The following is a 16,066-nucleotide window of genomic DNA, read 5'->3' on the forward strand; positions in this document are numbered from 1 at the left end:
TTTCCTTTAAAAATCTAACTTGCCTGCATGTACAGAGAAGTAAACTGAGGTCAGAAGATGAAGGGCCTTGTGCAAGGTCACACATTCCTTAGTGGAGAGCTAGGCTGTTTTCACATTTGGAAACTACACGGCCTCATCACAGTAGAAGAGGACTTTGGTTTTAAATCACCATGTACCTTATGTACAGATGAAAATATGGAGCCCACTCCCAGTCCCAAAGACAGCCATCTTCCTAAAGCTATAGGGTTAGTGACAGAGCTAAGACTAAAACAGGGCAACCTGACTATGGTCCAGTATTTCTTCTACATTTCCCTGCCTTTTTCTATGCTATGCTCAATTTTTTTTTTTTAGAGTCATGTGAAGGTCAGACTATTATGAACTCTATCCCATAAATAATTTTTCTACTGTTTATTTATTTTTGAGAGAGTTTATTTATTTTTGAGGGGGAGACAGAGAGAGAGCATGAGCAGGGAAGGGACAGAGAGAGAGGGAGACACAGAATTGGAAGCAGGCTCCAGGCTCTGAGCTGTCAACACACAGCCTAACATGGGGCTCGAACTCACCAACGGTGAGATCATGACCTGAGCTGAAGTCAGCCGCTTAACCGACTGAGTCACCCAGGGGCCCCCATAGATAATTTTTCAATGGTGCAAGATATATATAAAGATAACATAAGTTTGTCTGTATTTGCACTACTGTTACATATACTGTCTAAGCATTCCTTGAAATGCAGAATGGAGAACATTAGAAATTTAATAGATGTCTACTTATAATTATCACAGAGGAAAATGGTACCTTTTAAAAATTTCTGCTTTAGGGCCCCTAATTTAAATACAACCATGATTTATTTTTGCTGTTTTTAGCTTGCTTTCCTCTCCACCCATTGAACCAACTACCTACAACTGATGGGGTCTCACGATTTTGCAGAGAATAATAAGCAATTATAGTTCTTCTGTAACAAAACAAGCAGTTATTAAGACGAAGAAGCCCAATAATGAACTAATCATCATATTTATCTATTTTTCAAGGCACAACTGGCTTCAGAGTTAAAGAAATAAACTCCTGAGTAAACGTTTTAAAACACTCCCCAAATATAATAAATTATACTTAGCACAGAGTTCCCAGTTTTGCCCACAACCTATTGTAGTCCCCTCGGGGCCGGGCCTTGATCTCTGTATTTTTAAAGATGATTCTGATGCCCAGATAAGTTTGAGAATCAGTGATACAAACAGTTCTGCTGAGCGGGTTGTGAGTCATTCATTCAGTGGATATATTACCCTGAGTGTGAGGCGTGATCCTCATTTGATTTTTTTCTCTCTGCTTCCTATATGGCAAGGACCTTATGGTAAATCTCTGGTTCTGTTGTTAAATTGATATCTGCATTAATTAAACTCGAAAATAGGTTCTGGCCAGTTTCTTGTCTATAAAGTGTACCCAAAGGCGAGGGTCGGTGCTGGTTCTAGTCTGTCTGCCTCCTCATTTCACACTGGGGGCTGTTAGTTATCCAGTTCCCGGAGTTGTGGCCAGGAGAAACCTGGGCTTTGTGCCTCAGTGAGCTCTTTATGTTGATTTAATGAGACAGGCAGCAATATTCAGGTGTGCTTCAGGGATACTAAAACAGGCAGGCTGAATTTACATATTTATGAGACAAAACTGTTTGAACTTAAGCATGTGCACACAAACACACACACACACACACACACACAGAAATTGTGTCGCTGTGGTGTTTTCCTTTAAATGCTTTACATGAACAATATTTCCCAAGGTTGCATTATTGATAAACACAAGAACTACATCTGGAGGAAATCCTTTGAAATTAGATTCTAAATCCACATTAATGCCAAGTAAGTAATGAGTACCGAGAGGTACTGAATAGGAGAGCTGGGAGCAGTGGAGAAGAAAACGAGTCATTTTTCCTTTTTTCTGTCTAAGATGGGGCAAGTGCTTGATTCCTTGCTTTCCCCGTGTCAAGGTTTGTTTGAGCTGTGTGTGCATACGTGTGTGGTGAGGGAGAGGGAAAGAGATAAAACACGATAACAAAAACCTAGGTCGTGAAATGTCGCTGCTTCGTAAATATGCCATCATTCCTCAACCCTTGGTTTGAAAGGGGGCGATGTCAAACACACACATATAAAATGGCAGCTCGAATCATCGCAGAAACATTGGGGCAGGAAGGACAGAAGTCATTGCTTGTTCTCTTACTCTCCTCTCACCTTAGGGCAGATTTTTATTAAAACAAAACAAAACAAAACACAACAGAAACATATCTGAGCCGATTTAATTTCCTAGAGATAGCTGTAAATGTATTTATCAAAACAGATCTTCAAAAACCTGAAACTAAATGATGCCTTACTGAGTTGTATGAGGTATTTTGTTTTTCACATTCAGAGAAACTGGTACTATTGTTCAGATGATATAGCCCGGGAGCAAAGGAGAAGCCAGCATAGCAGGCCTGCAGGAGGTATAGGGGACAAGGGCGTGTCTGGAAAGGGACAACACGTCTGAGTACTAAAATCTTCTGAAGGAATACTGTTTGGTGGGACCATAACGCTGCCAGACCCTTGCTTGGTTCTAAGAGGACAGAAGACTTGGGTCTTCTGGAAAAATGACATTACTTTTGATTAAGAAGTCAGGGTTCCATCAGAGTTACAGACCATGAATCATCACTGTATCTAGTATACTCAGCTCACACCACATAAGTTGGGGGAACTAATAGCAATGTGTGAAGTCTGCTAGAGGTTCAAAAAGTAAACTGTTGCTAAGGCTTTCCTAAAATGGAATGGTTTTAATGGCTTAGTAACTATAGAATTTTCTCCTCCAATTAAATGCCACAGATGATGCCATGAAAAATGTGACACAGATGATCTGGGATATTAAGGTGCTTTAAATGAACCTGTGTAGAAGGTCTCGAACATGTTTACCTGGTAAGGGAAGAATCCAGAAAGCCAGATGCTTTCAGAAACAGAAAACCCAGACACTAAGGCTGCAGAGTAAATGACTGTGTTCCAAAAAGCTACAAGTTACGTTTTAATCTTTCTGTGGGCCAGAAGAGTTATTCAACCAAGGCTGACACTCTCTCACAACCCCAGGGGGAAGCATGGCCTTTGCTGCTCATGACAGCTGTCACATACATCCTGTCAATAACAAGTACAACCAAAGCCAACTTTAAAATCAGCTTTATTTGACATAATAGGAAAGAGAATCACTGGAGGTAAATAGATGATGATAAATGGGGTCAAAAGAATTTCTACTGGGAAACATCTCTCTAAAGCAAAATTAACGTGCTTTAAAAAGTATCCCTAAGTGATGACATAAAGATATTTGGATTCAATTTAGACGCAGAACGCCATTTTCCCCACCACTGATGAAGAAGTTGTATATTACCCATAGGAAAGGATAGTGGTTTGAAAAGCTGTGTTTAGGGCCTCATTTTCGTGACTTCCACTGAAGTTCACAGTCATCTGTGAACAGTTGAGCTGTTGTAGAATCTGGTAGCAGTCACCAGGAATGAAAATAGACGATCTGAAAGTCACTTAGTTTTTTTCTTTAGGCAAATGTCTAACTCACTGGTATATAATATACATGAGCATTATTCAAAGCGAGACCAAACTGGTTATGAGGGCTGACGTCCAAGGCCGATGTGATGAATGGGTCCTCACGGGCACACTGGTTGGCAGTAGGTTACCCCTATGAGCCTGGGGGCTGGAAATGCTCCAAGGCACCCCATGTTCCCTTTAGTTTACTCAGCCTTCAAAATCCAGCTGAATTACTAAACATCAAACTTGGGTCATGATGCATTTTACAACTATTCAGTGGTAGCAAGGGTCTCAGTTCATTCTTTGTTTTGTTTTGTGTTTTGATGGAGAGGGTGTGAGCAGGGGAGGGGCAGAAAGAGGGAGAATCTCAAGCAGGCTCCACTCCCAGCTCCAAGCCTGATATTGGGCTCAATCTCACGAACCATGAGATCATGAACTGAGGCGAAACCAAGAGTCGGATGCTTAACTGACTGAGCCATCCAGGTGCCCCACATTCTTTTTTTTCTTTTTAATTGTTAATGTTTCTTTACGTATTTATTTATTTTGAGCGAGAGAGAGAGAGAGAGAGAGAGAGAGAAAGAGAGAGAGAGAGAGAAAGAGAAAGGGAGGAGCAGAGAGAGAAGGAAAGAGAGAATCCTGAGCAGGTTCCAAGCTATCAGCACAGACCCCAGTGCGAAGCTCAAACTGATGAACTGGGAGATCATGACCTGAGCTGAAACCAAGTGTCGGATACTTAACCGACGGAGCCACCCAGGAGCCCCTCACTCTTTGTTTTTGATTGCCAAACATCTGTTAAGTATTTTATTTTCGAAAAATGTTCTTATTAGGGGTGGCAAGAGAAGATGAAGATTATCAAATAGCTATCATACGATGAGATTTAACTACTTACACTGAAGTTCTTTCCTCTACAAAATGGCACCCCTCTGACAAAAGGCCCTTTTATGCAGCCATATATTAAGTGTGCCTTTTTAAAACAAATTTTTTTAATGTTTATTTTTGAGAGAGCGAGCGAACAAGCGAGAGCACACAAGCAGGGGAGGGGCAGAGAGAAAGGGAGACACAGAATCAGAAGCAGGCTCCAGGCTCTGAGCTGTCAGCACAGAGCCTGATGTAGGGCTTGAACTCACAAAATGCAAGATCATGACCTGGGCTGAAGTCAGATGCTAACTGACTAAGCCACCCAGGAGCCCCTAAGTGTGCCTTTCAAAAATGCCCTGTGCTACTTAAGAGATAGTCAGGGAAGGTTCAGGAACACAGGTGGCACTGTGTCACCTTTATTGGCTTATGCTCAGGATTCAGGTCGTTGTAGCTCTTCTATTGGTAAACATGAGTTTTCCAGTTCAGTGTCTTAAAAGCTAGTTACTGAGGAAATGCTCTGCATAATGGACTTAATGATCCAGGACTGGAATAGCAGGGATCTGGGATGAGGTGTGTCAGGAGAGCTAGGCTATTTATATATGGGCAAAGCTTACATAGGCACTCCTGCATTATCCTTGCTATTAATAACCTCGCACTCTTCGCGAGTAGCTAATTTAAAATGAATTTTACGTGATTGAAAGTACCCAAAATGGAAAGGAACCTTGAACTATCTCTGCCCTAGTAGCCCTAATTATTAATAGATTGTGTATTCAGGATATAATATGACTGCCTGCTGATAGGTAGGATTTATAATTGTTGTTCCCTAACTACAACTTTTAGGTGGTTTAAGCGATTTTCTCACTGCCTTCTGCACGTCAAGTAACTCTTACTGTTCCTGGGGCTCATGCCATTCTACTTTCTTGACATGGTGGCCCTTTCTGTTTTGCTACTAAGTCACACCCATTCATGAAGGTTGACTAAGGGCTCTCAGAGATGTTCTCCAATATCTCTATTGCAATGGGGTCTCTGTTTTCTTTTCTGTTCTTTTTAAAACATATTTATTTATTTTTGAGATGGAGAGATAGTGGGAGAACGAGTCGGGGAGGGGCAGAGGGAGAAGGAGACACAGGATCAGAAGCAGACTCCAGGCCCTGAGCTGTCAACACAGAACCCAATGCAGGGCACACATTCACACACCATGAGATCATGACCTGAGCCCAAGTCAGATGCTTAACTGACTGAGCCACCCACGCACCCTGGAATCTCTGTTTTCTGAATTCTGATTACTCCTGTAGTCAGTTTATCATTCAGCACACGAGGTTCTCTATATGTGTTTATTTAACCCTTGTCTCTTCTTGAGTGCCAGCTACCTCATGTCCTTGGAACTCAGCATTGTTAGACGTATAGTAACACAACTCTTGCTTCAAGATGGGTATCCCCACCAAGCCAGTGAGGTGGCTTCATTTTGCAGACCCTCAGCAACAGAATTCTCTATTGATACAGATCTTTGGGAGACCTCAGGCTTTCATGACACCAAAAGAAGAATTGTAGGGGCGCCTGGGTGACTTAGTCGGTTGAGCGTCTGACTTCTGCTCGAGTCATGATCTCTCATTTCCTGAGTTCGAGCCCCACGTCGGGCTCTGTGCTGACAGCTCAGAGCCTGGAGCCTGCTTCAGATTCTGTGTCTCTCTCTCTCTCTGCCCCTTCCCTGCTCATGCTCTGTCTCTTTCTCTCTGTCTCTCAAAAATGAATAGACATTAAAAAAAAAATTAAAAGAAAAAAAGAATTCTAGAGAAAAGGCTGACCTGAAATGCCCAAGGGGTATTGTCCACACAGTAGACTCTCAAGTTGTAATCCAAAGAGTTACAGGACATGCAGCCAAAAACCGCCACCTTGAGTTGCTTTACGGCACAGTCTGTGATTGGTTCTCCAGTGAGGGCGTAGGTCCCAAAGCTGTCCAGGAGCACATGACATGCAAAGGGGTCCAAAAGGCAGTAACAGGATGTGGATTCATCCTCCACTGACATCACTTCCTGTTGGGAAAAGGTGTTTTAAATTCTCTCAGCTTGGAAAGAATATGTGATTTAACAATGACTTTGCATGGACATACATGATTTTTTTTAAGAATATTTTTACTGTCCTGTTTTTCTTGATGTTGAATGTTCTTTTTCTATCAAAATACACTGTAACTGCTGATGTAGGGAACTTACGTGAGTTATATTAATTGAAATTCTATAGGTTACAACAAACTTCATTTCCAAAGTTCTCCTTTTTTCAGTGATTTGTTCAGTGCCCAATTTATGAAAATCTGTAACAGTTGAAAGCAAACTTTGTTTTGAAAAAGGTCTATTTCTGAAGATCTCTTCCAATATCGTGAAGGTAATACTTCTTTTCTCTCAAATATTTTATCCTCTTTCTACCGGATTCATTTGTGAGGGACCATTAAATAAACGGTTTCAATAAGATGGGCTAGAATACTTCCCCGTCCTTGATAAGAACTTTGGTGTGTGTGACTGGTTGGGGAGAGCATAAATATAACACCATCTGGATGAAAAGCTTGTGAGGAAGTGCTCAACAGAAAAACTGAAATGGTAAAAATCAAGGCAAAGCAAAACATAATGGAAAAAAGAGCAAAATGTGGCCCCTTTATGAAGCCCATGGAATAAATAGCCCATGGGCTATCATGCCCGGGAAATGTGTCCCTGGTTGTACCAGGACCGAATAAATAGCAGAATGCATTTTCAGCAAAGAGTACAGGCCAGTTCAGAGATAGCTGGGCAGGGTAAATGTAATCCATTTGCAGCAACTGGGAATTTTCTTCTCCTAAAGAAACAAGATTTTCCTTTTACTCCTTTTGCTGGGAGCACCTCCTGGGAGGTAAGATCCCAAGGCTAGCGGGAGCAGGTCACTGTGTTCCAGCAAGATAATTCACCTGCTTTCATGCAAACTGACTTCAGACAGACAGAAAAGGAATCCCTATCAAATAAATCAGAGGTTTCACATAAAAATAGCAATTCCACTGCAATCTCTGTTGTGTCCGTCTCTTGTTGTTACCTTCCTCACATGCTTTCTCGTTTTCTTGCCCCTCTCTTCTGTTCTCTCCTTGTGCTGTATCTCTTTCAAATGTACTCATATCCACAGGGAGACAGACGCTCAATAATTTTCGGTGCATTCATTAATGCATCAAAATACAGTTAGCCAACTACTGTGTTGCTGAACATTTCAACACGTTATAATCCCTATGATGGTAAAGTCAGACAGAAGTTTCTTTTATGAACACCACCTGTGTGCCCTGAGCCTCCTCTCTGTCTCCACAGTGATGACAGGGAAAGTCAATTCAGACAGGGACATGGTCTGGGAGGAAGGACAGGAGTAACGGTTTTATGGACCAAGGATGGGCACATAAAGGTAACATGCCTGTGTGAGTAAATACATACGAGTGATGTATTCTAAAACCAAACAGAAAAGCCCCAGATCCTCCCTTCCTCCTCTTTTCCATTATCATGGAAAAACACTAGCCAGTACCTTGAGGATGTTGTAAAACGCACACCATCAACCCTTTGAAAAAACAAGAAAATGCTTACAGATTTCACAGCAGACTCGTGTTAAGAGAACATAAGGTTAAATCTATTCCATAGGTGAAAACCAAATCCCATTTTTTATAAAGGAAGAATAGGGTCTCACCTCCCACTTGCCCTGCTGCGTCCTCTTCTTTAAATGGATGTTCCAGTGCTCAGAACTGACGTCGGCACAGTGTGGTATGGTCAATGCAAAGGGTGTGGTGACGGTCATGTCTGGGGGGCCACAGGTGACTTCAGGACTCAGGAGCACCTCGGATCCATCCGACTGGAGGCTTGATGGTTGGGAAAGGATACAAGAAGCATGTAAAGAAGGGAGTACGTTTCAATGAGAAGTTAGTTACAGACTGGGGTTTTCTTCAGGTTGAGCAAAACTGTTTCCCAGGATTCTCTCCCGGACGGCACCTTACATGCACATGGCTGGTCTGGGCAACAGCCATTTATTCTGAACCACTCAAGCACATGGACCGAGTTTAGCTTAGGTTTCAAATCTAGGTTGTGATGAAATGAGAAGTGCTTCTTCAGAAATACAGGCAGAATAGAATACAGCGAACACCTGGTTGGTATGCCACATGCCGGTTGCTGAGTTCTTATTCTTGTTGATGACGTTGTCAACGACCGAAGCCGAGAGCTTTATAGGAACGACTGATCCCTTTCTCCCAACAACACAATCTACAAATATTTTTAATGCTAGTAAGTGATAAAACAACTTATTAGGGAACAAAGCAATGCGTCAAATATGCCCAGATTGAGTGTGTCACTTCTGCTTTCGAAAACCTTTGTTTTCTGCCAATGCATAAACACACAGGTTATAGAGTGATCGCGCAGGAGACAGTTATAAATGTGCGCCACCAAATACATAAATGTATATCTTTCAATTCTTTCCTATTTTAGTTCTAAAGTCAAAGTCATTCCATCTAAACCTAGTGTTCAGATTTTTCTGGACTGTGAATTATTGGCAGTGGGAATAGTCATGAAACAAGTAAAAGAAAGGGAAATTTAACTAAAGGGAAATGATATCACCTCATTGAATGTTTCTTTCATTTTCCTGTCTTTTGGTTTTAATCTCTGCCCCCAAATGATGCGAAGAACCCCAAAATCTGCTCATTCTTCCCCCAACTGCTTATGTGTTTTTGAACAAGCTGACTTTTTTTTTTCCCCGGGGAGAGGGCTGTATTTTTCACTTGTAAGAATACAGTGTTACAGAATATAGACAACAAAGCAATTTAAGACTCTCAGATGGACAATGCTACATGAGAGCTAGGATTGGTGTTATTTATTACTGAAGTTTTCTCTTACCCGACTTAGGAAGGGCATTTAAATATGTCATCCCTCATCAAAAAAGCAACCCCTTGAGCAAGATAGAAGATGGAATTTAGCACTAAAAGATACCCCCTTTTCCACGATCTTGTATAAACACAGTTTTTCTAGGAGTATATCTAACATGTTATTAATTTCTGAATTGCTTTAGTTGACACGGCTTGTTCTCTCTCAAGATAGGAACGGCCATCCTATAGCTTACGATTCCTAATGTGCTCTGCAAAAGAAGTCCAGGTGAATAAGTGGGTGGGAGCATCTTCTATCTAAAACAGACCTGAATGTGAATACACTATCCCCTTCCTTCTCCAGGAAGCCCTGAAGACAGACTTAAAACATTCAGTCTTCCACCTAGGCAACCGTAGTCCAAAGTGGACAGTTCCTCCCGTACAACCAGGGGTACAGGTGCACTGAAAATATGTCTGCATTCACCTTTAAGCAGAGCAGGCAAGCAAGGCCGGTGGGGTTGGAAAGTAGTGTATTAGCAAGAACAAACGCTCTCTGAACAGCCTAGAACGATATACTTGAGGTTCGGGGAGGGGGGGGGGAATGTAAAATTCCAGCGCGAGCTACAAGCCGCCAGAAGCAGCAGCCTGCATGTGGATGCCTGCCAGCGGCCATTAGAGAAGGTTAAGCGCTTTCCGTGTAATTGCTGTTTGCATTCATCACAGGCAGGAAAGGCAGGGATGCTTATGAGTGACCGATGACAAGCTCTCCTAAAAGAACGATTTAATTGCTTTCAGAGAATCATCCCCCTTGTTGAACATATTGTTCAAACATATGGGAATTTGGGGAATTATTTAATGCCAAATGAACTGAAATCAGCTAATTAGATGAACTCTCACACTCGTGAATAGCAAGGCTCCTCTCCGTAACAACTTAAACGGCATTAGGAATCAGAGGCAGAGCACGGCGAGTCTTCGGCAGAGCAGGGAACAGGAGCTTTGCATTAAACAGGCACTGGGCATTTCCACAAGTGCAAAGGAAGTAAATCAAGATTTATATCTAATCCTCCTACCGTGAAAACAGTGTCTGTGGGTGTAGGTCTCTGGGGAAGGAGCAAAACTTAAATCTCACCGTTTTTCTTCCCCAAGATTAATAATCATTTATCCCTTTCTGCCATCTTCTACCTATGGCAATCAGGGAGATTTAACCAATATTAATTAAAGCTCTTCACACACCTGTGGAGGCAGGTGTTAACAGCATAAAGTCACAGAGAAGTCTTCAAAGTGGTGGAGCTGCAAAATACACCCGAAATTTCTGACTCCACGTGGGCTCCTGCCCTCTGTGACCAGATGCACTTCCCTTCCCTGTAACCACTAGCAGATTTCTGGTCCAATTGCTGGCTCTTGTGACATCCCAAGTAAAGATGGCGGGGGGGGGGGATGGAGTCCAAGTGTAGTCATGGATACAGACTTAGGATATTTGAGGACAGAAGTCTGGGGGAGAGAAGCCTTTTACTGGGTCTGAGCAAAATAAAGATTCATAAGGACAGTATGGATGGCATTTCAGTGTTCCCATAGTACCTATGACAAGGAAGTGTCCATGCTCTTGCTAAGCAAAAAAAAAAAAAAAAAAAAAAAAAAAGCAACACAGGTTTCTAAAATTGCTGTGAGCTAATGATAACTGTGAATAACAGCAGTGACTTCAAAGCCATCATATGAATCACCGTGGTGCATCACACGCTCTAGCGTACATGGGAAAGTCTGGTTCTGTTCGACTTTTGCTACTTGTCTTTTCCTTGTGTTTGACCCACCCATCCATCCATCCATCCACCCACCCACCCACCCACCCACCCACGCACATATCCACCCACACATCCACCCACCCATGTATCCATCCATCCACCCGCCTACCCACGCATCCATCCATCCAGCCTACCATATGCCATGCATATTTATGAACACTTACAGATATAAAAAGATCAATAATTTAAGAGCTAGTACTGTGTAGCCAGGTGGCTTGTTGGGCAAGTGTATGGAAACAAGGCTGTTGAATTCAAATTTCTGCTTACACAGTGCAGCTGAGGGTTCTGGGGAAAACTCTGCCAGCTTTGCAGAGATGATGCCCCCAACCACAAATACTCATGGCGGGAAAGGGTGCTTCCAATGGCCACAAGAGCATTTTGCCCAGTAATCTGGTAAGACAGACTCACATTGCGACTTGTTTTCAGTTCCAGAAAGGGAAACCATGAGAAGAGTTGTTGCAGAGAACATTAGAAAAGTGAATAAAAGAACATGCTAAGGTCCCACTTGTGTCCTCCCTGTGCTCTTCACAGCATTGTGCTGGAGACCACATCCCTCGTGGCAGAAGAGAAAGCCAGGTCTTTCTGAGCCTCACTTCCCTTACGTGCAAAATAACACGGACTCTAAGATTGTTGAGAGTTAAAAAAAAATAATAATAAAACTAAAAATCACCTAATATGTGCTCAGCGGGTGGAGATTTTCTGCTTCTCCAACCCTGAATGCCCACCTTTCCTTCCTCCTTAAGAGTCTTGTTTTCACAGGCACTGTGCTTTTGAAGATGGCTAAGTAAGTCGATAAATTGTCATTATAACGAGATACGCTTTAACAAAAATTTCGCGGCCTTAGAGATGTGCGCTATTTAAGGGAATTTAAGGCACACTGGCAGTGGATCCACCCTTACCTCCCACAGTCAGTCCTCAACTGGGCAACCAGCAGGATCCCACTGAAAATGCCACCGTGTTCCCACCTCCAGGAATCACAGCTGTTCTGCTGTTCTGGAGTGCTGGGTGCTGTCTGGAAATTTCCCTCCAGCCACATGACCAGCTCCCTCATGCCCTTCAGGTCTTTGTTCAAATGACGCCTTCTAGCGAGGCATTCCCTGACCTTTCCCAACACCAAAGCTGGTCTTCACTTGTCTCCACAACACTTACTGTCCTCTAGTGCAATATACCGTTTGCATATTTATTTCTTTTTGTCTCCCGCAAACAAGAATGTAAGCTCTATGAGGCCAGGGATTTTTTTTTCCCCTTTCATCATTGTCTATAATGCCACTTGTAAGCACTCAGAAATATTTCTTGAGAAGAATGGAGGAGCCAGCTTGAAGTGGTTCCTACTGGCCCCAAATTGGAACATTTTGAGTATTAAAGTAAATAATGGTAGTATAGGATTGTAAACCATTGAATAATGTAACTCATGAGATCGATGGATATGAATGAATGAGGGAAAACTGTCCTATGCAACAGAAAGCCAGCTAATAAATGTTGGAAGTCATTTGGTAACCAACCACATTAATACTTGATTCAGTCAAGAATTATGAATGGATGTTAACCTACTTGGTGAACACTTGGAAAGTAATAAAGAACTCTTCATAGGGTTTGAAAGTATCTTCCCACTTAGTACTTACCTAGTAAGTACGTACTTAGTACTGAGTACTTATTAGTACTTACTAATCACAAAGGGTAAAATACTACTTTACGGCGCAAAACCTTGATGGACAGCACCTACCCAAAGTTATCAAAGTCAACATTGGCAGCGAAGGGATGGACGGACAGAGAATATCACTCCCGATATGACACAGTGAAAAGAACTTAGCATCCGTCTGTAACATTCCTGCCAATAACACATAATCAGAGTCTAGCCACAGGAAACTATGAATCAGACAAGCCCCAATTGAGGGACATTGTGCAAAAGAACTGATCTGCACTCTTAAATTAAAACTGTCCATGTCATAAAATAGAGACAGACTTAGGAACTGCTCCACATTACAGGAGACTAAAAGGCACATGATGGTAGATATAAAGGACGTTATTCAGATAACAGGCGAAATCTGAGTAAGGTTGGTGGGATAGATCATAGAATTGTCTCACTGTTAACTTCCTGATTTTGAAAATTGTGCTGCGGTTATGCAAGATAATTCCTTTTTCGGATATATACAATTAAGTACCCAGGGATCAAAGGACATCTTGTTCATAACGGTTACAAGAATACATACATATACTTGTGTGTTTGTAGATATGTATTTTGTGCATATATGCACACAAGTACACATATGGAGAGAAGAGAGCAGAATACAGCCAACTGGTAAGATGTCAACACTGGTGAATATGGGTATGGGATGGTTGGAAGTGGTATTATTCTTGCAACCTTTCTTTAAGTTTGAAGTTGTGTCAAAAGTAGGTTTTTTTTTTTTGAATGAATGAATGAATGAATGAATGGAGATAGGGGCCCAGGGAAAATTTTTCTAGACTTCTTATAATGAAATCAGCGGGGTCACTGACTTCTGCATAAACGTGTGCTGGAAGGTGAGGGGTGCTGCTGCTGGCAGTGCAAAGCTGGTCCAAGCTTGGCCATGCTGGCCACACCAGCCAGCCACGTAGTGACTGTCATTCGGCAGCGCCCACCTGCACACCACTGGCCACGAAGGTCGTGCTGAACAAGGGCGGCTCCGAGGTGGCAGCTGCTAACCACTGCAGGTCTGGAGGTGGATCTGTGCACATTTTGCTTTTGCTCTCAACATTACTTGACCCGATTCTGGGCTGGGAATGCGTCACTCTCTTCAAGGGAAACAACCGGCTCCAGATTTCGAGATGAGATTTTCATTGTTGTTGTTGTCTGCCATGCTGTGCTTGGTAATTACGGTTCCCACCTTTCCTCCTTATGGTCTATATTATAGATTAATGTAGGTTTGATCACCTTTACCCAGAGTATCACTCAGGAATGCAGGCAGGAGAGTAATGATAGTTTTACTATGCCAGACCCTGGGTCGATACATAATTAAATCATATTTTAATGGAATAGACATAAAGGGCAGATAGATGGAAGCTGTACTTAGTCTTAAAATTAGAGCTCAGAAAACAACGTAGCTCCCGCTTCCTAAGTTTCCTACCCAAGAAGGTACACACTGTTAACTATTATTCTCTCTCTTTTCATTAAAATCCTCCTATATTGACCTGAATGTTAACATTGCTGTGGATGAAAATCACAGGGTTTGGGTTCCTTATTTCTGTTGTTTTGAATTAGACACCTGTCTCATTCTCCAGCTCTGACCAGACCTTTCAGATGAGCCCCAGGAAAATGACATCATAGAACCTCCTACAGAAATGGGTCCCTGAAAACCAGCGTGGCTCATCACTCAACCCCAGCCAGGTCACCTGAGGATTTTTTTTTTTCCATAACTGCCATTTAAGAAAAGACTTTTGGAAAGGGAGAATAGGGGGCAAGGAGCAGAACAGGGGAAAAAGAGAGAAGTTAAGCAAAATATTCTCTTTATCACAGTAGATTCCTTGAAGGTGTTTAAATGGTCCTGAAACTATAAAGTGGTCCATAAATCTTTGGGAAGCTATTTAAATTTATACTTGTGGACACCAGCAATTAAGAGTTCAATTCCATATTTCCGGGACAGGGCCCAGGAACCAACGCTTTTTCCTTTCTTCCTCACATGCAAGGTAGCCCTGGCATGAACATTTGAGAAAAGTTGTGTAGATCTTGAGAAAATAGCCAGAGCTACACCTCACACAGTTGGGGCTTGGCAGCTGTCAAATATAGAGAGGGAAGGTTTCTGAAATGCAAGTTGGAGGCTGGTCAAGGTTAAATACTCAATCTTAAGGCCTTGGATGATGCTATGGTGTTGGAAAAGACAACCACACGGGGACTGTCCTACCTCTCCTGTCTCTAAACAGCCTGTGGATTGATAAGCAAGGATGTCAGGTTGGGAGGGTTGATTAGCAGTGACTGAAAATAATGCTATCGGGGTGCCTGGGTGGCTCAGGCAGTTGAGCATCCGACTCCGGCTCAGGTCATGATCTCACAGCTCATGGGTTCAAGCCTTACGTCGGGCTCTGTGCTGACAGCTCAGAGCCTGCTTCTGCTTCTGTGTGTCTTTCTCTCTGCCCCTAACCCACTCGAATTCTGTCTCTGTCTCTCTCAAAAATAAACATTAAAATAAATAAATAAATGAAAATAACGCTATAGCTCATCAAGTCATTATATTCCATTAGTTGGGGTGGGGAAAGGAGCAGTCAGAACAGTGGATTACAACAAGCGACAAGCACAATTCGCTGAGGATAGAAGCATAAGGCTCAACCAGGTAAGGGTTTAAAGATCTGGGTCACCCACACGGCATTATCTGAAATAGGATCACAGGAGGGGAGATGGCATGAGGGGGGATGGGGTAGGAGGGGAATTACAATTGGCACCAGAGTGCGTATCTGAGTTTGCTGCGATGTGAGCAAAACCACACTGAGAGATTAAAGTGTTTGCATATGTTAAATGGCTCTAGTTTACCCACACGTGCATAGGTGTTTACCAATTAATATACTAAAGGAATCACAAATCACCTGTAAACCACCAGTTCCTAGATACAATTTAAGCCTCATCTTTCATGCAGTGTCGGGCTTGTGTTCAGCTTGTTTACCAGGAGAAGTGGAATGACAGGTCACTGAGACACTTTACAGTGACAGGCAACAGGGGTGTGTGGGTCTATGCAGCACACGGCTAGGATAGTTTTATACCTACTTTTCTGTTCATTTACACTTATTACTAAAAAAACATTTTTAATGTTTATTGAGAGAGACCGAGCATGAGTGGGGGAGGGGCAGAGAGAGAAGGAGGCACAGAATCCAAAGCAGGCTCCAGGCTCTGAGCTGTCAGCACAGAGCCCGACGCGGGGCTCGAACTCACAAACCACGAGATCATGACCTGAGGCAAACTCAGACGCTTAACCAACTGAGCCACCCGGGTGCCCCCAGTTCATTTACATTTTGAATGGGGGAACCAGACTCCTCTGGACCAAACCCTGAGTCCTATTTCTAGG

The 16,066-nt window shown here is 42.6% G+C and overlaps 1 protein-coding gene across 12 annotated transcripts in view; it reads right to left on the reverse strand.

The window, feature by feature from the left end:
• The window catches only part of UNC5D (unc-5 netrin receptor D), a 568,239-nt gene that overhangs the window by 49,158 nt on the left and 503,015 nt on the right, over positions 1-16,066 (reverse strand). For all 12 annotated transcript variants that reach the window (XM_086703728.1, XM_086703727.1, XM_086703726.1 and 9 more), the window contains 2 exons: positions 8,079-8,247; positions 6,200-6,427 (listed from right to left, as the gene is read on the reverse strand). In XM_086703728.1, the coding sequence (XP_086559854.1) occupies positions 6,200-6,427; positions 8,079-8,247 (397 nt within the window). The remainder of the gene's footprint in view (positions 1-6,199; positions 6,428-8,078; positions 8,248-16,066) is intronic.

This window comes from Puma concolor, chromosome B1 (genome assembly GCF_028749965.1).
Source record: "Puma concolor isolate L17-30 chromosome B1, mPumCon1.1.hap2, whole genome shotgun sequence".
NCBI lineage: Eukaryota > Metazoa > Chordata > Mammalia > Carnivora > Felidae > Puma > Puma concolor.